Source organism: Molothrus ater, chromosome 3 (assembly GCF_012460135.2).
Source record: "Molothrus ater isolate BHLD 08-10-18 breed brown headed cowbird chromosome 3, BPBGC_Mater_1.1, whole genome shotgun sequence".
Taxonomy (NCBI): domain Eukaryota; kingdom Metazoa; phylum Chordata; class Aves; order Passeriformes; family Icteridae; genus Molothrus; species Molothrus ater.
This window is the reverse complement of record NC_050480.2, coordinates 28,038,410-28,058,539: the sequence shown is the minus strand read 5'-3', so window position 1 is coordinate 28,058,539 and position 20,130 is coordinate 28,038,410. Positions and strand designations below refer to the sequence as shown.

The following is a 20,130-nucleotide window of genomic DNA, read 5'->3' as shown; positions in this document are numbered from 1 at the left end:
TGACCAGTATGGCTTTGATTTTTATGTGGCTGGTAACAATTGTGCTGGGGTTATGAACAATTCTCAGTAATGTTAGGCTGGCAAGAAGAGTCAGGGCTCTCAAGATCCCTAAAAACAGAAAGCAATGAACTTCTAAGGGCTTCCAGTGTTTTTTCTCCTGGTACTCATCATATGCCCAGCAGCCCACAGCAGAGAGACCATTCCTGCCAGTGAAACAATGTATGTCCCTGTTTCTTCTTTTGCAGCTGAGATTTTGAGATTTTTTTTTTTTGTGAATTTTGGTCTATGACTTAGAGGCTATGAAGAAGTTGATCATCTCTGACCTAAGCACTAAACAGTTTTCCTGTGACTTTTCTATTAATGAAGTGCTCGCTTACCACCATGAGGCCCAGCTGCTTTTCCAGTGCTCCAGATAAACAGGAGAGTCCAAAAAGATAACATGCTCAGTTATTATAGCCTCAGGTAGCTGATTCTGCAACTTGCCCTCTTGAAGGCTACTGTGAGACTTTTCCTCAAGGGAAAACTTTAATGTTATGATAGGTAAAAAATTAATAAATGTTAGTGGTTTAAAATTAGGATTGATCCCAGTTATATGGGTGACAGGGATAGGGAGCAGGTAAGCATGTTACTGTGACATACAGAGTTGTGACTTGCAAAATTGTCTGCAAAGTAGAGAACTTGATGGGTTTGACTGACTAATTGAGAGGATTTTGATTATACATCCAAACCAGAGCATTTTTGCATGTATGTTTTCTTTTTAAAATGGGAGAGAGTTGACACAAATCCTAACATTTCTTATGCTATGGTGAGAACTGCTGATCAAAAGAGAATGGGCCTCCTGCTTCTTTCCCACTTTTTCTTCTTTCTCAGAATCATAAGGATGAGTATTTCTAGTAGTCACAATATCTTTGCTATTAATCATTTGTATCCTGTAGAATAATGTGTTTGCTACCATCTGTAACTGCTTAGCACATTCTTTCTTCTCTTATCTTCATTTTTAGTTGTACATCCTTGACCCCTGGACCCAGCTGTGATCGTTTTAAACTACATATCCCTTATGCAGGAGAAACACTCAAATGTAAGTTAAAAAATCTTGCAGCTTCATCTTGGTTTTTCTTTCAGTGTTCCATGTCCCACTAATTTTCCAGTGTGTCTGTCTAACTTTGTGAGTATTGAGATACATGTCTTTGTTGTTTTCTCTTAAAGCTTCAGTTCCAAGAACATGCAACCATCAGGAACATGCAATATTTAAGATAAGTTTAAAGGCTTCTGTGGGACTACAGTTTTGAAAAATGAGTTCTAAAAGCCAAAAGTCACAACCTGGTATTTCTAATAAAATGTTACGACTAAGATAATCTAATGACCATTTTTAGATTCATTTATAAGTTGTATATGTTTTGTGTTGTTTCTTTGTGTCTCTTTTAGGAATAATTCTTTATTGAGCTCCAATAAAAGATGTTAGTCTGCTATTTTATTAGGTATCTTTAAACAATGACTGGTATAATTGACCAGATCAGAGAAATGTGAATTTGATTTCTCTGATTTAGTGGCATTGTTAAATCATCTTTATGCTTAGGGAACCTGTAGACAACTAGTTCATTTGCCCACTCTTAGTGTGTGTTCTGTTTGTCTTAGTTTGTGCTTTTTTCCCAAGGTTTAAAATAAAATTTACTTTTGAATATTTTTAGAAAGTAACATTTTCTAAACACTTGAACTGCTGAAAAATGGTTGTGTTGTTTTTATCTCTTACAACTAAAAAATTAGAGAAGATGAAGAATTTCAGATAAAGTAAAATTCAAGCCTTGGCATTTATAGTTTTAGGACAACTCTGGTAAAACCATGCCTAGAGTACTATGTCCAGTTTCTGGTCTATCTGTTACCAGAACAACATGGACATACGTAGGGGGATAGAATATAAGAAAATAAAGACAGTGTAGAAAGTAATCTTACTCCTAAGGAGTTGCAGCTAGGCCAATTATCAAAGATTAGGAACAGGCCTGACTTTAACAGGCCTCAGCTGTAACCAGTGAGAAGAAGAGTCTATAAAAGAGTGGGGTGGCTGGTTGAGAAGGGAACTGGAGTCGATTGGCTGCTTTGTGAAGAAAGAGTCAGTGCTCTGAGGAGCTGCCCATGAGAAACACTGAGAAGCTATGAAAGTTTTGTGATAAGGAGACAACAGTATGCAGCCCCTGCAATGAGATGGCAACAGACATACAGCAAAAGACTACTACTACTACTACGGCATAATGACTACAGCAAAAGACTACAAAGATGATCGAGAACTGGAGGATTTGTTGTATGAGGAGAGGCCAATATAGCTGGGGCTTCTTAAGAAAAGAAGGCTCAGGGCAAATCTCACCAATGTTTATAAATACCTAATGGGGATAAATGAAGAAGAAGCCTGGCTCTTTTCAGTGGTGGTCACTGAAGGGAAATGGTCACAAACTGAAATGTAGAAAATTCCATTCAAACACAATAAAAACTCTTTTGCAAGGGTGGTCAAAAAGTAGAACGGATTGTGCACAGAGCTTGTGTAGTGTCTGTATCTCCGTCTTTGGGGCAGTACAGAACCCAGCTGGGCATGATCCTGAAGAATCTCTGTTTGCCCTGCTCTGAGCTGAGGGATTAGGCTAGGCAGTCTCCAGTGGTGCTGTCCAGCCCTAGCTATCCTGTGAGTCTGTGAAAGTATGCTGTCTGGAGGAGCAGGTACTTGGTGTGAACAGAAATGGTAAGCATTTAAAACACTGCTTTGGTAGTATCCATTTAGACTGCCATACACATGCTGTAGCTTCCAAGGCATTTAATGTATTAAGAATTTTATTGTATTCCTTCTGCAGCTTTTTTTCTTTGGTTGTTTTTTTTACAATATGTCATGCACTGGAAGTCCTTATCCTTTATGAACAGAAACCAACACAATTAAGCTCCTTATGCTCTAGAAGTACATTAAAGCCTCCATTTGGCACCTGTAAGGAAAGTTGTCTTTCCTATAAGTTGATCTGGAAGCTTAGGTGTTCAAGAGGGGAGCCAGGCTCATGTATCAGCCTACTATAGCTGTTTTGACTTTCCTAAATATATGGAATTATGGCTCAAGAGGATTACCAATTATTTTTTCTCACTGAATAAAATTGGAAGATTTAAGTCCTAGCTAATAATTATTTTAAGACAAAAGAAGTGGTTCTGCATTCAGAAGTCTTTTGAGTAGTAGCTGTATTGTATGAAGCCAGCTGCCCTCCCAGGTAGAACTTTCATTTTAAAAATTGTTAAAATGTGTAGTAAACTTAAACTGTTGAGTCTCGATGTGTTCTGCAATGTGTAGTAGATTCCACTTGAGTCTTGTTGATGACCGTGAGCAAGTCAAAATATGTTTCACTGAATGGCATGCTTTATAGAGTGGCATCATGTTCTGTGGGACCATCGTATCTTTTACAGGGCCATGTTTGTATGTTCTGAGAGATGTAAGTCTTATTTCAAGTAAAGGCTGAAGCTGTTCCTGATTCATAAAGGAAAATGGATAGACTAAAATGCCCATATGCAAGTGCACGTACATAAAGACTAAATTCATATATTAAATGACTGTAGTCCAGTTAAAGTACCTAGAAATATGATTATGGAATATGCATTAAGTTAAATTTCAGTATCAAGAAATCTGAGGTTTTTTTCTCCAGTGTTCTTATATTTTTTATATCATATACACAATTAAACAAAAAACCTAGAAAGCATGTTATGTATTTTAACGAAGACAACTGAAAATGCTGTAAATAAGTGAATCTTTTTCAGAGGTGTCTAATAATAGCTGTGAATTCAAGAAATAATAATCCTCCACATTTCAGTGTTACATGTCTGAAAATGCTGTGAATCATTAAGTCTCACAGCATGTGGAATAAATAGTGATGTGAGCAGATTCAAGAAAGCTTTAATAATTTTGTGTTTAGATCTGTAACGATGGCAGGGGAAGACAGCCATAGTGTGCAAACAGAGATGTTTAGATATTTTATTGTAGGCTGTTGCTAGATATGTTATCTTTCAAGGGCAGCGTATTTCTGCAAAGGAAAAATTGCGAAATGTGCCAGAATAAAAAGATTGGCTGAACGCATTCAGGATCTCCAGTGTATGGGCTCAGATGTGGTACCAAATAGAGGCTGAAGTGTGTAGTTCCTTTGTGGTTTGTCTTACATCCTCTTTGCAACAGATTAGGTCTTTGCATATCATCAATCATAACCGCTGCCACTGCACAGGCACTCTTGTAGCAATGCCCGTGTGTTGGAAACTGTTGGTGTGCAGCTTTAGGGAAGTGTAACTGCACACTGCAGTCTTGTTTTTCAGAAGACCTGAAAGTTCACAGCTTCTCAAAAAAGAAGGTGTACTTGCGGGCCAGGCTAACTACCTGTAGTGTAAAATAATTGTTTTGTAAACTTTGGTAGGAGCAAACATGTTGCAACTTCAGAGTGGCTTGTTGGATTTTTTTAAGATGTCACATTCTCCTTACTTTTGCATGTATGAAGAGCTGCTGGAATGTTACACTGAAGAGTTACTCAGCTCCAGCTAGGGACCTTGGAGATACCCACAATTTTATACTGGAGAAAATACTATGCCAGTGTTCAAGATAAACTAGTTTGTCATACTAAGTGTCTTCCATTGCACTTCAAGTCATGCTTTCAGGGAGGCACTTTTATTTTCTTCTGTAAGGGAAATAATTTTGTTTATTTGTTTTCATAGTGGGAATATTTAGAAAACTTGAGCTTAGTTTTCCTTGACCATCAGTTGAAATCTGAGATGGCCATATTGTTTTTATTAGTTCATCCAGTACTCAGTGTTGTTGCATGAAACTCCAGAGTTCTTAATTGGAGTTTTAATTTCAGAAAGACTGTCTGGAGTACCCTGTAAGAGATTGAATCAGTGTTTCTAGAACAAAACTTACTTTGTGTAGTGTGCAGAGGTATCCTTTATTGCTAACTGGACTGCAGTATCTGCTTAGAAAAGTTCAGTATCCTTTTTGATGAAGTATTTGTGTATTTTGAAGTGAAGTGTTCCATAACTCTTGCAGATATTTCAGTCTTAGTTGATAAAACATCAATGCAGATATTAGCAGAAATTGTCAGAATAAGCAGTTATAAGCTGCAATAGCCTTTATAATTGAAACACGCCATTTAGAATCAAATTATGATTTTTTTTTTGCAGAAATCCTTGGAGTATCTTGGGTTTGGCTTTTCTTTTCCACTCAAGCTTTCGTTGCTGTTTGCTAGGGGATCTGACCTTTTTTTTTTTGCTTTTGCTCTTCACATTTTCTTTTTCAGGCACTGATGCCTCCTTCCCTCTCTAACCTTGAGTGCTGTCATCTGGAATTTCACAGTGATTAAACAATGAGTTGCCCTTGCAATGCTACTGTTCTCTGTGGCCTCTTGAACTCTAGTATTTTCATTTTCTGTCTGATTTTCACTGTTTTTATGTGAGTGGATTATGGCTCTGGGTTCTACTGCCACCATATTGGTTTCCTTGATCCTGAAGAATGTTTCTTTTGTCTCATTTGAAGCTTAGTTTTTAATTTTTTGCTTCTGATTTTTGTTTTTTGGATTATTACTCTTTTTGGTTATGGGCCTTAAAGGAGGAAATCAGTCTTGATGCCTAACCAGTCTAAGAATATTGCCCATAATACGTGGTACCGAATTTTGGCTTTTTTTATTCCTGTGATGGAACTCTTTCAGTAATTTCATCCAGTCTTCTTGTGGATTTCTATTTTAAGGAAGTAATTAAGAACAAACAAAAAGATAAGTGTAGAGAACAGCCCGACCTCCTTATTGCCCCTTTAAAGGCTGCTTTGCCAAGTAATTTGCTAAACACTTGTTTATTGTGCCAATAAACAATTGTAAAAATGAATTTTGAAGTTATGTAAGATCTAAGATTCTCATAAGTATGTTGCTGCAATGCATGTGTTAGTGTTTTTTGCACCATTAGGTTATTTTACACAGGCTGTATTTTGGTGGAGGCTCTTACAAGAAGGACTTCCTGGTTGCTGTAATTCAGATTATACTTACTTAGGTGTTATCCTTACCTGTGTGATAAATGTCTTTTTTTAGGGTCATGCAGTTTACCAAAGATTTTTCCAGGCGATATGTTTTCTGAAGTTTGGCTGAATATTGCTTTATGTGGCAGGAGTAATAAATCTTTTTCTCTCAGTAACCTGTTTGTTAACTAATGACTGGACCGAATGAGAGCATCAAGAGAGAGTCTAATCTTATACTTATTTCTTCTTTGAATACAGAGTTTACAACAGTATTTCCCCCTTTAAAATAATCACTTTCCTCTTACTTGGGTTCTTTGTTCACTTTTTCTTATGTTCTAGACTTCTCTTGAGCAAGTAAATTACAGAAGATTTTGCAATTGTAAGTCCTAGTGTATTTCTTCATCAAGAGAAGTGATCTTAGAAGTATCTCTGTACAAGTGTGGTCTTAGAGAGGAGTAAAACATTTTATGTTAGGCCTCCACTGTGGTATTGCCATAATGCCTTGCTACCTTGCTCTTTCCTCCGTTTTTTACCTGTTTGGGCTGCACATACTGGAGATGGTCTCAGGTCCATTTGTTTGAATCTATTTATACTTTGCCTTCACCTTTCCTTTTCTCACCTACCAGTGTTTCTGTTTTAATTTCTTCAGTGTTGCCTGGCTTTAATTTCTACCAGTATCGTATCCCATCTTGAATTATCTGTTGTTCTCATCTTTGTCCACTTCAATTCTAGTACTAAGGTTTCTGAGAAAGCAGTTGCCCAGCTGCAGAACTGCAAGTTACTGAGATTGTCTTGATACCTTCTTGCTCAGCTTGGGGTCCAGTTTATTTAATGATATTCTATTTTTACAGTTTTTCCCACTTTACAAAAGAACAGACTTTCTGTAGTCTTACAGCTCTTTTTTTTTTTCTCATACAGCAACATTTGTCAGTTGAAGTTAAAGAAAAAAATGACCCACACCTGCACCCCTTTGTCCAAGAATGAAAATAACATCCTGCAAATTCATCATATATATACATATATATACATATATATATATATATATATATTTCTTCTGTTGGAAAAGTGGGACTCGATTCACTAACCTAACTAGAGGTGTCTTAATTCTGAGGTTCCCAAGAATACTTTGCTTGGCCTTTTCAGCTTCTGACCCATAGGGCACTGATTTCTCTGAAAACCATGTACTATAGCTGTAAACGTGCCCTGAGGCATCTCAAATGAGACTAAACGACTTGGTTTAATCAGCTGCACCAAGTTCATGGAGACTTGGTCTTCCACAGCCTTGCATGCAGTGGAGTAGCTAATATTTCTTCTGGAGTGTCACCGAGGTGCTGAGAAATTGGTTTGTTTTTTTTCCAATGCAATCAAATAATTTTTTTTTTTACAAATTGTCCCTCTATTATGAGATGGTTATGAGTCTTTAAGCCGACTTTTCTGCCTTTCCTTTTCTGATATCTTGATTTGCACATCACATCAGAAATTAAGCTCAAAAACACCCTTTATTTGAGAGCAGAATAGCCTGTCAGCAGCAGTACCACAGCAAAGTACAATTACTTATGTATCTTTTTTCAGTAGTAGTAGTTTTGTATTTAACAAGTTTTATTGTAATTTCAGGAACTAATCTTTCTTGCCAACCAATTAGAAAAGGGTTCTATAGGTATTATAGTACTGTTTTTGACTTAAAGCCTGCAGAACAAATTCTTTAGCATGGAATCCAGTGACAAGGATTTCCAGGCAGGTCTGCGTTTAGTTAATTTAAATCCTTTCATACTGCTGACTGCACTGACTTAGTGTCTTGGTTGTAGTGAGTGACTGATTACTTTTGTATTTGTAAAGACAATCAAAACTGGCTGGTTTAGGTAAGAATTTGTTTATAGAAGAGACTGATCAGTGGTTCTTGTCTACAGTTTGCATGGCTACTGGAAGAGACAGGTTGAATTTTGAATTGATGAATAATATAATTCTACTGGTTTTTCCTTTTTAATACTCAACAAGTGCACTTTCTGTATTTTCCCAGAACTGATTGTGCACATAGTTTGGTCTCTTGCTTCAGCAGTTGCCTTATTATCTGTGAATGCATTTTGTGATCAAGTTGCATTTGCATTTCTTAAAAGCCAAATGGGTTGATCTCTTTCATAGCAAATTCCATTCAAATTGGTCTTATTCTAGGTTGCAGTGGCCACACATGTTTATTCTACATACTTAGTGCTGACTTAGAAATTCTTGGTGTCAGAAGAAACTGAAGCATACAGAAATGTTTTCAGAAGTAGAGTTTGAGAAGTTAACTGGTGGACTGCTTCCTAATTTTGCTGCTGTTGGTTAAAGTGAGATGTTAATGCTGTGGCACTCCTAGCATAACATTTTTCAGTACTACAAATTTATAGTATAAAAAAGAATAAAAATACCCCAAAAATGAAGTTACCAGGAGAGGAAGAACTGGATAGGCCAGTGGAAAGCGATTGTAGGGATTTTAGCAATTTCTCCTTTTCTTGCTGAGATAGACCTGTCTTACTTGTAGTCAGTTCTTATTCCTCTGTTAGATTTGCTTATGCATTTTATAGATGAGAAAAGAGCAGAGCATGTGAGTTTTAAAAGAAATTATAGATTTAAGTGTTAATATTCCTATCTTTTTGTCTGTGGGGAACAAATTAACTTTTCTTTTGAAGTTCTGTGAAGTAAAACATTTCAACATTTAATGCTGCTTGCCTGAGGAAGAGAAAGGAATATTTTTGGATAATTGGAAATGTAATTCCATCAAAGTAATTATTGGCTGGTATATCTACAACAATGAGGAGTGTGAAGGTTTTGCTTGCCTTGCTCTTACACTGGAGTAGTCGTGGTCAGTAGTACTGTGGAGCACCACACAGCTGGCCTTCCATCAAGGGAAAGGACAAACAGAGTTGAAACATATGTAAAACTAGAAAGTTATGCTGGAGATGCAAGGAAAAGGGTATTTGTGTCATCTGGGTGAGAAGAGCAGAGAATGTAGGACTGTATTGATTTTTCATTGTTTTTTTTCCCTCCAAGGTTAGAATGGTAAATGTTCACAAAGTCTTAAGCACGGTAATTTTGCAAATTACTTTATTGGTTAAAAGTGTTACTTTTATTTACCTCAGTTATATTTGAAGAGGGTAAGCCACAGATAATATCATGTAAGCGTTAAATATAGTACTTGTTATAAAAATGGCTATTTCTAGTAGGTCAAGACAAACTGTTAACTTGTGATTCAAAACACTTAGCACCTTATATTTTGTAAGCTTACTGCAGAGGCTAGTGTTAATATTTATGTGAAGTAAAACCAGATTTGCGTTGGCTGTTGTGATTGTTTAAATACCTTTTATTGGAGTGTAATGAAGCATGTTTTAGTTACACATCACAGCCCTGCCAAGCAAACTGATAACTAAAACTGCAGTTTCTCTGGGTTTTGATATTTAACAAGAACAAAACTCAGCTTTAGCATGGAGCCTCTTAATCTGTAGTCAGATTTGTTACTGTGTGTTTTTGTTGCTGTAACTTAGGAAAATAGCTCATAGCTGCAAATAGGGCAAACACCTTCATTGGTGCCTAAGCCTTTTAGGGTCAAAGGTGTTACCTTTTCTGTTCTAGTATGTAAATTGAGCAAGATATAAGTGAGACGGTGTGGAAGGGGAAAGCACAGAACTGAAAAGTTGGAGAGACTGGGGGTGATGTATATGGATGTCTGATATGGTTAAAAAAAGGTTCTTTTTTGTTTTAGGAAATAGTTGAACATCTTTGGATTCATGGCAGAAGTGAGACTTAATACAATAAGATTTGACAGAGGGAATGGGTTTTTTTCATTTTTAAATATGTTAAAAATTTGTTCTAAGGTCAAATCTTTAATAGTAAGATGCTGTCTTTAACTTCCAGAATGAAAGCCAATGATGATAGAAAATCACTGCTCTTTTCTAACTGTTAACGTTTAAGTGGAAACAACATTTTGTTCTGTACTTCTTTGTCTCTATTAAATTGTCAGCCAGCCTCTGTGAGGTTAGATTGTAGCAGAATAAATTAAGGTTTACATTTGGCTAAAAACTTATGGTACTGTAGGAAGGAGGGCATTAAGGATACATTTCTGTTTAGTAAGAAAATAAGAGCAATGGCATCATTTTTTGTTTCCATAGGGTTGTACAATATTTTGAGTGTGGTCTCACCAATAGTGTTTTGTGAATGTATAATTAACAGGCACTGAACTACTAGTTTTATTTATTTTGAAGCCTGGAGAACCTATGTAGCTATATAAAATGTGGCCTTTTGGAAACTGAATACGCTATAGGAAAAATAATCTTAATACACGTATTGGCATTAATATTGATATATTTGGTCTCAACATGACTTTTATTGAAAGGACTTGGGAATTTGGATTTGAGTCATGTTTACCCTAGACAAGTAGAAACAATTTTAGCAATTATAAATAATTATGTGTAACAGAAAATCAAATATCACAATGTTAATTTTTACTGTGGATTCTCTCCATTCTACCTGAATAGTTCCTTGGTGTCAGTAGGTCATGAACACTTCTAAAATGCAAATATCTGTATAGTTGGTCATTCACTGTGGATAGGGACTCATAATGCTGCTCATATTTAGTGGAAGAAGGTGTCTGACAGAAGAGACAAAGAACAAATGTCTAAAGAACAAATATGAGTATGTGAGATAGGTAATAGATTGGTTTGTCAGCTGCAACGTGATGTACCTGACCTTGGTGTGACCACACATCGCAGCTGACCCCCCAGAAGAGGGTCCCATGTCCAAATGTCTCTGATTCCCCAGCATGAATCATTGCCTGGCATGACCTGAAGCCCAGATTGTTAAAGTTTACCACTTAGCATGTTAAAAGTAATGCCAGCTTTTATTTACTGTTACATTGAGTACTGTGTATAATGGTGTTCTGGGAGCTGCTGTGAGTTCACTCTGTGAAAACAAAGAGTTTGTGCTTACTTGAACCTCCAAGTGGCACCTACTGCCACAGCTTTGCTGAGGTTCACCCCTTACTGTGCAGCTCGTAGAGGTGGATGTGGTTTATTGCCAATCTCACTACTCAAGCAGAGTCTTGAAGCTGCCTCATGATGTAGGGTTCTGTAATAGTTTTTCGCTTCTCAAGTATGGAGGTGTAACATCAAAAATACGCTGTTATTTTGATCCTTCTTTTAGTCTAAGCAGCTTTTTTTAGTATGTGTGTAGCAGGAGTGCAGCTCTTAAGTGAGCTGAGCAGTAGCTATATCTTATCTACTCTGTTTCACCAGCTCTGTTAGAGGAGGAATGCAGAGAATGAAAAGCATGCAGCTAGCACCTGCAGGATGAAAAGTGTGTGCTAAATGAGTTACTTAGCATCAAGTAGGAGCATGGCAGCAGCACAGGTGCAGTCCTTTCCTTTGGAGTAGCATTGGACTGCCTAAGTCATGGGCCAGGCTTTATCATTGTGCTGTTTTCTGAGTTACTCATAACTCATATACATGCCCCTTTCAAAACACAGGAAAAGAATCTGCTAAGGTGAATCTCCTTCAGTACATAACCTCAAGTTCATTGCTCTTTATGCAGAATTTGATGAAGTTGTTGAAAGGAGCCATGCACGACATTTTAATTGCAAGAAAAGCGTTGTGTCATGATGGTGTAGGAACTACCCAACCTAGTAAATATCAACTTTTTTGAATTCTTCAGTGCTGTATATTATGGTTTAGGCTAATCTACCAATTATTTTTTCTTACTTAATATAGATGCATTTCCTGTTGCAATTTCATGCCTTTTCCTCCAGGACTGGTGCACATTTCGTTCTTTTAAATGAAATGAAAGGTTTTATTTTTATTTTGAGTGTGTTGGGAATTTTAACTGGCAAACCTCTGCTATTTTCTGCACCCCATACTTACACGTGCTCCTGACAGCTGTGAAAGGAGGGTGGGAGTGCGGACAGGAGAAACCCACACTGTGCTCTACTCGTCGCATGATCAGTGACTTTCTGATTTGAAGCCATACTGTAGAGAGCACCTACCCCAGACTGGCTAGTGGCTTCTTGCTCATGAGCCTTCATCCCCTGTAATTAATCTTGATGGCATCCTTGCTTCCAGCTAAGGCCAGGTTTACAGAATATCCGCAATTAAAACTGTCATGTTAAATGCCTTGAGATGGTTACGTCACTGAGCCAGCAATGTGGCTTTGCAAGATTTGTTGATCTAATGCTTTTCTCCAGTTCTGCATTCACAGTTTTTTAAGAAATAAAAAGTGGTGTAACTTTCTCTGAACAGAATTGCTTATAAGGATTACTATACTGGTTTTACTTTGCTGTGTGGGTTTTAAATGAGTCGTAACACATAGTAGACAGTCTTTTTTTCTAATGTCTCCTACCTCATAAATCTGTTTTATGCAAAAGCTCAGTTATTCTTTCATATTGTCATAAAGAATGATAGGGAGGTAGACAAGTAAGGCTAGAAACACTTATTTTAATTTTTAATCTTTTTTTCTTGAACAGTGGGTGGATTTTTTTGAAAGCTCAGATGCATATGACCACCTCTTGATCTATATGAACTCTGAAGTACGTGTACTAGTGAAATACTAGAACCCAAATTTCCTTTAATTGCGTATCTTGTGACACTGGCAAGATAAAAGCTCAGTGCCAAGCTGTGATGAAGTCTTATATTTTCAGTTAATTTTCATCTCTCCATTTAAATGTGCAATACTGCATTTCTCTTGGCCAGAATTTGGGTAGTTGGAATGGTTCCTATTGAACTGTGTATTCTTCCTTCTAAGAGTTGGCAGTGGTGAGGAGAAGAGAGGGAGTAAGTGCTACTAATTTTTAAAAGCTCTGGTATTTTGAAAGTCGTGATCTTCAGTAGTTTGCAATTGACTTTTAATAGACAAAACACAGCCATCTAAATATGGTACTTTTTATTAAAACAAGATCACTTTTCTAACTCAGTGTTTTGAGGCACTCCTCAATAGTATTTGAATTGCAATTTGAGATACAAAGCAATAATGTATTTCATGTTTCATTGCTTGCAGAGGAGGAAGAAGCTGTGCCTCAGGAATTTGACTTCATCCCCCAAAACATCTGATGCTTATCTTGCATGTGAATTTTTGTAAAAATTATATGGATATATACATGAAATATATGTAATGTAGCTGTCAAATTCTGTGTTTAAAAATGTGTGTTGTGATTATTTTATTTTTATTGTGTATGTGATTATTTTATTTTTATTTATAAGCACATATATAAAAGTGCAAACAATGTTTCCATTTGTTGCTTTTCAGGGGATATAATTTTTAATGCTCACTATCCTGACCTACCACCAGATTTTATCTTTGGAGAGGATGCTGAGTTTTTGCCAGATCCTTCTGCCTTGCATGTAAGTACTTTACTATTTGAGAGTCTTGCAGAGAGACTTTGCTTTTTGCATAGCTTCAGGAATTTTATAACAATGCAAAATAAAAAAGAAACACACCTTTTATCAAACTGATATTTTGAGTGTAAACACATTGCTTTCTAAAATGATTTAAAGTTGAATTTAAAGTTGAATTTGTTGCTTTACAAAATTGAATTTAAGGTTAAAATGGGGGGAAGGAGGAGCGGGGTGCAAAGTTTAAAACATTTTAATCAAGACAATATTATTGTTTACCTTTAGTTACTTAGAATATCTGTAAAAATATGTCTATTTAATATCTGACCATCTTAAATGACCTGTCTCAGAAAAAAAGTTCATAAGTTATGTCTTTAAAAGTATTTATCTGTAAAATAAAGTTGTGTAAATTGGTGTCACATTTGTTGATTTTTGGTTTTGGTTGAGGAAGGATATATTGAGTTAATATGTTATGGGAACCACTGCATTAAAGAAATCTATGTGCTCATGTGTGTTAGGGTTATCTAGACAAAGAAATTACTTTCTAAAAGATGGGAGGAACAGAAATTAATGCGAAAATGCTTTTATACAGCCTTATTACTACAGAAGGAGAAACACCACAACCTGAAACCAAGCATCTTGTTCACTAGTCACAGTTAGCCTCAAGTAGTAAAGCCTTGTTTGAAGAAGCTATCAGTGCTTATGCTTTTACAATACTTTTCCCTCTCAAAACTTACTAATGAGACAGTGCAGAACCCTCACCTGCAGCTCCTCTTGTGCTTCATGAGCACATCTCCAGAGGTCCCCAAAGGAAGTCTGTAGCTGTTGTGCTGTGGTACATGTGTCATGATGGAGGTTGAACATGTCCTTGATGTGTGACATGACAAGTGTTGGCTTTTGGTTTTACCTTTCACTTCATAGTGAGTTATATACAAGGATCAGAAGAATTAGTTTTAATAATTATTTTTAGCATGCCTAATAGAACTTTCAAAAGGTGAATGCCATATTTCTTTTCTTCTCCTGGTCACTTTGCTGTTAAGCTCACAAACTCCTCTGGGTAGGAGGCATGGTGCTGATGAACAGTTATTTCATTGTGCTACTTTACAGAAAACGTTTTTCTTTGGCAGTTCTAGAATTGTTTTCACACTCCTTTATTTACCAATTCTGTTTTCCTCTTTTTCTCATTTGTTTCACAACCTTCACAATCATACGACCTTCTGAGAAGTGTTCACATTAGCAACTACTTTTTATAGTTGATATTAAAAAAGAGAAGCACCTTTTAATGAACTGGAAAACAGAAATTAATAACAAATTGCAAATGAGATATAAAATAATTTGGGGCATCTTGCAGAAATGCTGTTCAGATGGAGAAGCTTGCTGAGTGGTTCGGTGCCATATTTCTCATGTGAAAAGAAGTCACTAACAGTTGTGATCTACAGGAAAACCTGCAAAGATAAAAACATCCTTATTTTTTTTTCTTTCTTACATTGTTCATTAATGATACTTTTTTTGGGGAGTGTTGCTTTTCTTCCGCCTAAGCACAGAAAAAACTTCTTGTCTTTTTTGTTGGAAAGCAACTTGGAAGTGCCATTTGTTTCTTGATACATAATGAGATATTAACCAGCTTATTAGAAAGTAATTAGAACAAACCAAAGAAGAAATGTGCAAGCCAACAGTGTTCCTTTGGTCATTATGCCTTGCTGAAGCATTCACTATGTAAATGTAACCTTCAGTTTGTCCTGATGGCTGGCATTGGAGGATGTTATTCTCACCTTGCAGCTGTGGTCTACATAGTGTTCCTTTAGTTTTGCATTCACTTTTTAAAGTTCCATATGGCTTGTAGATTTTTTCTTCGGAATGTTGCATCAACAATAACTTGCTTATTATGTGAAGTCTTTGAATAGCTCCCTTTTTTCCAGAAATGTGAGAGCTGTTTAATGAAGATAATTTTAATTGAATTCTAAGATATTAGCAGAATTCTTAAATATGTTAACATAGCTGTCTACTGACTAGAAGTCAAATACAGATTAGCACATTGACCATAATTCAGTGCTTTTCATCTTGAGCAGTCTTCAGATACTTCTGATGCAACAGTTCCTGGCAATCCAAACAGAATCTACCATGCACAAAAGCATGTAGATGTTATTCAATGAGGAGCACAGTCTCAAAGTAAGTAATATGTGCCATTGAATCTGTGGGAATTCTGACATTGAGCCTGCATGCACTGGTCTCATCTGTCTGAGTGTCTTGTTTTTTAAGAAGTCATCACATGTTGTTAGATGGCTTGAGTCAGGCATTATGCTTAGCATGAAAGGAGAACCAGGTACTCCAGATTCCTCAGGCTCGTGTGGCTCTAATGGAGGCTGTCAGTAGGCATCCCCAAAGACATTTGAATGGCTGTGTTGCAGATTGTTTCAGTTTCCATGGCCATGGGCAGAGCTTCCAGTTAGGTTTTCATCTGAGCATGGTAATAGGTGTTCAGTTAAGCAGCTGTTAGCCAGACAGCTAAAGCAAGATTCCAGAAATACTGCATTCTGAAAAGTGAATGCTGTCAAGGAATAGTTCATATTTTGGGGTTTTTTTAATTTATTTATTTTCCCCAGAGAATTCCTGAATTATTAGACCAGTATTTCAGCAGTAGGGCTGAGCACTCTTGTTTTATAAGCAGGGCTAATGCTTTCTTGAATGAATACTGCAATTGCAGAATCAAGTTGAAAATGCTCATTGAAATTTAGCTTTGCTTTTGTGTCTTGCACAAACATTAAAGTCACCTGGATTTGAAACTCAGCTTGAGTCTCAAGTTCAGCACTGCAAAGTATGTGCTTGGTTACATGTCTTACCAGTGGTGGTCACTCTGCTGGTTGCAGGGTCTAACTGTGTGCATGCTGATCTTGCCAATGATGTCAGCATTGCAGAGTGCTTCAACAAGGGGCAAGTGGTCCTTTTGGTTTGTTGTACAGTTTTAATTACAGTCAGGGGGCTAAATTCTTTAGGTTGGTGGTGCTGTTCATGCTCAAAGAGTTATTAAAAAGAAACATTTTTACATTTTATTGTCATTAAGAATGTTTTCCTATCAAATGCATTTGATACTTGCATGTATAGTATGCATAAATAAAATCAGCTTCTTAGAATGTAAATAGAAAAGTTCTTTCCTGCTCTAGTGTTTATTCATTTTGGATGACAAGTATTAGAAATGTATTTTAAAAACAACCTATGATTCACTCCGTTCTGATTAAAAATGCAGTTGGCACACAACAAGATTAGTGATTGTGTACGGATGAGATTAATTTGGAGCTCATTACCATGACGCCAGTTTGAGTAACAAGAATTGTTTGTTATGTTAGCCTAGTTGATTGTTAATGTGAGCCATTTAATAGCTGAAGTGCTTATTCAAAATGTTAACCCCATTTTTCCAATGATTTTGAATTATCTTCTGTTTGGCAAAGAGGATACAATAGAAGTATAAGCAAGGTAACTGTCAGTTCAAGGAAATGGGTATCTTAGTATTCTACTTCAGGTTTCCAGCTAGTCTTGCCAGAATTATTCTGCCCACTCATTGCTATCAAAAAGACTTCAATAGCCATAGTGGGAATGAAGGCACGAGGACATGAGCATGTCCTGAAGCCTAGTAAGTTCTGAATGTGTCCTTGTGGGCTAGTATATAGCATATTCCTTGTGGGAATACTTAGTGCTGCATTTGCATGGGAGAAAGATGCTGTCATCACAGACCTTCAGAGAATAGGCTGCTGCAGTTCTCATGCCCATACCTAGCATTGGGAGGATTGTTTTCCCTTGTGTAATCGTTGATACTGAGTACAGATTGCAGTCACTGTGGAGTTAATTCAGATCATTGTGCTACTCAAGTGTATTGGCTGTCAACTCTATATCTTGTGTAGACCAATGTTTATTTTTAAGTTCTTGTATTTGTGCTTATTAGACTCATTTGGCTATATGAGTACTGTCGTGAAAGTTGTATTTTTTTCTGGATCTCTGTTCAAAGTCTTAATCATTATTTCTGTTGGTTGCTGAGTTAGCTTTTAATGTGTAGTGAAGAGATCCTTTAAATATCCCCCTTTTCCATTAATTTTTATTTATTTACTCAGGGGCATGAGACACATGTTTAACAGTGTCAGTTGTCCCCCTGCTCACAGAAGCTCCAAAAAAGCTCAAACATCCCTTATATTAACTAATGTTGTTTGAACTATTTTGTTCTAAAAAGTCTGACAGTTGTTTTGTTAGCAAGGATTCAGCTTTTATGTGTTCTAGCATGAGAGCTCCCCATAAGGGCAATGAGTTCATTGATTTTGGAGTGTGATTTTAAAATATAAAGCCACAGCAGTGGGTTCTGCTTGTCTGAGAAATGCATGGGTGAGTTCAACCTGTTTAGCTCTTTTGTGTGTTCTATTTCAAATGGCAGCAGCAGATTTCATTCTTGGACCCTCTAACCTGCTGCTCTTGTAGTGAAAGCCTTAAATTACTTCAGCTTCAGTTGAACTTGGGAATTTAAGTGAAACAGAATGCAGAATTGGATCCTTCAGTTTATTAGAATTCCTTATTTTTAACTACTTTATATTCCCATTTATTGTGTTCATTTTTCAGCCATGTCTTGACTTTATATGTCAATATATGTTTTGATTATTTATAATCCCATGTTATTTAACATTTAATTTTCTGAAACAAACATTAATTCTGAAAACTTTTTATTCCTGTCCCTATCTATTGATCCTACCTATTTGTACATGTGGGGAATGCAGGTATGTGTGCACACATGTATATATATGTGTATGTGTGTATAAATATATATATATATGCATATAGTCACTGCAGCCTTGCTGAAGTTTGTCTGGTATTGATAGGCAATGGGAAACAACCACATTTTATACCATCAGAGAAGTAATTTTTTCAGGAACTTTCCCAAGGACTTTTTGACTGGTATTGTTGGCACTTATGGTATACGTTTTTGTTCACGTTTTTGAAAATAGAGATATACCAGTGCAGCATTCCTTTTAAAGCCAGATCTGAAAAAATATAATTTTGAATGTATTTTGATCTGGTTTTAGTGTCTGAGCTCCACACTGTTCCTCAGGGAATCACAAAATCACAGAATAGTTAGGGTTGGAAGGGCCCTCTGGAGATGCTCTGATTCAGCCCCTCTGCCAAGTTGAATAAGTACTGGATTTAAAATGAGAAATCTCCAAAAGAGGATTCTGGCTGGGGATCCTCTCCTGGCATAGCCTGGTCAGCTTGACTGCAGCATGTGTGAGGCCAGCATTCAGGAGGTCCTTCTTAAAAGTCACACACTGCTGAGAGCAAGTGTTAGGATTATCTCTGCAGATGTGTGGTGAAGACGGTGGCCATGCAGTCCAGCAGAAGGAGTACAAGAGGATGACCGGAAAGGTTTTCCTCTCATCTTTCCATCTTTGAGTCCATCAAAACCTTTCTACACTGGGAAATTATTCATTTTTCTCCTTGTTTTAGTCTTATTAATTTCTCTTGCAGCCTTTTGTTTTGGTCGTTTTTGTCTAGAGTTGTTAATATTTATAGGGCTGAGAGATGGTTAGCCACATTATATTACTTTGCCATTTTCTATTCATGTGTAGTCATTGCATGTATTTACCTCACTTTCTTTTTGCCAAACTTCAGCATTTCCTAGCACAGTTTATAAAACCTGGCTTTCTATCTCAAAGCATAAGCAGAAGAGAATATGCTGAGGTTAAAAGTTGTGCTTTACTTAATTGCAACATTTTGGCTCGACTTTTCACCTAGAGTCCAGAAATTTAAAAAAAAAGAAAGATCTATAATTTGATAATACTTCTTTAATTTCAAGGGAGCAAAATATCTGTTAAGCTAGGTAGTTTTGCCTTTCTTGCTTAAATCTTGCTAGTGCAGAAGGCAAAATGAATTCCATTCGTTTTGTGAAGGGCTCCACGGGGAAACATTTCCTTTCATTTTTTGGCACAAGCTTCCCTGATAATGCAATTTATCCCTAGAATATGAAAAAATAGAGAATATTAGCTTTTAAAATATAGTATTTCAGTCCAGGAGAGACTAGTTTTTGGAGAGCATTAGGAATGTGCATGGGCATTTGACTGAAGGATGGCAAAGTGGGAGAAAATGTTTTTCTGCCATACTAAATAAAGTGCATGCAATGAAGGACTTAATCATGGTGCACTAGTAAAATAGGGGGAGAAAACATTTATGGTTTTCCATTCATAGCATTGTTTTAGGAAAAAATCATTTCTGTTTTTCATGTGAGTTTGACCGTATTTTTCATGGTCATAGACTTAGATGGGCCAGAAGCTTGGACCAGAATAACAGGATGCTTAAATCTTAATGTAAAAGGTTGAAAAAGATGTTTAGGTTTGCATGTCTTTCCTTTGCAGGAAATAGAGTCCTTGGTAGTGGTAAGGGTGGTATAATGAATTCCTGAAAATCATTCACTTTTGAGCCATGGTTCATAGCAAATATATAAAGCTGGATATCCCAAGCCAGACATATGAAAGCAGAACATCTTTTAGGTGGAAGTTTGGTAGTACAATGATAATATGTTGGCATTTATAATTCTTTAATGTAAACCAGCAAAGTGGTAATGTACTTCTGACTATTTTTTGGTTCACTTTATTAATGTATAATCATTCTTTACTTGAGCAGTGGTTTTTTTTTAAATTTTGAGAAAAGTATTATCAGAAAAACAAGTGGAAAATGAAAGGATTCTGGCCCTTATCTGTGGTGTTCCTCTCACAATACACTCTGCTTCCTTACAAGAACCCTATAAACAGT

General features: G+C 36.5%; 1 protein-coding gene across 1 annotated transcript in view; it reads left to right on the top strand.

Annotated features, from left to right (window-relative positions):
* BABAM2 (BRISC and BRCA1 A complex member 2) overlaps positions 1-20,130 on the top strand; it is a 161,270-nt gene that overhangs the window by 19,806 nt on the left and 121,334 nt on the right. The window contains exons 3-4 of the mRNA XM_036380934.1: positions 1,002-1,078; positions 13,265-13,359. Coding sequence (XP_036236827.1) covers positions 1,002-1,078; positions 13,265-13,359 — 172 coding nt within the window. The remainder of the gene's footprint in view (positions 1-1,001; positions 1,079-13,264; positions 13,360-20,130) is intronic.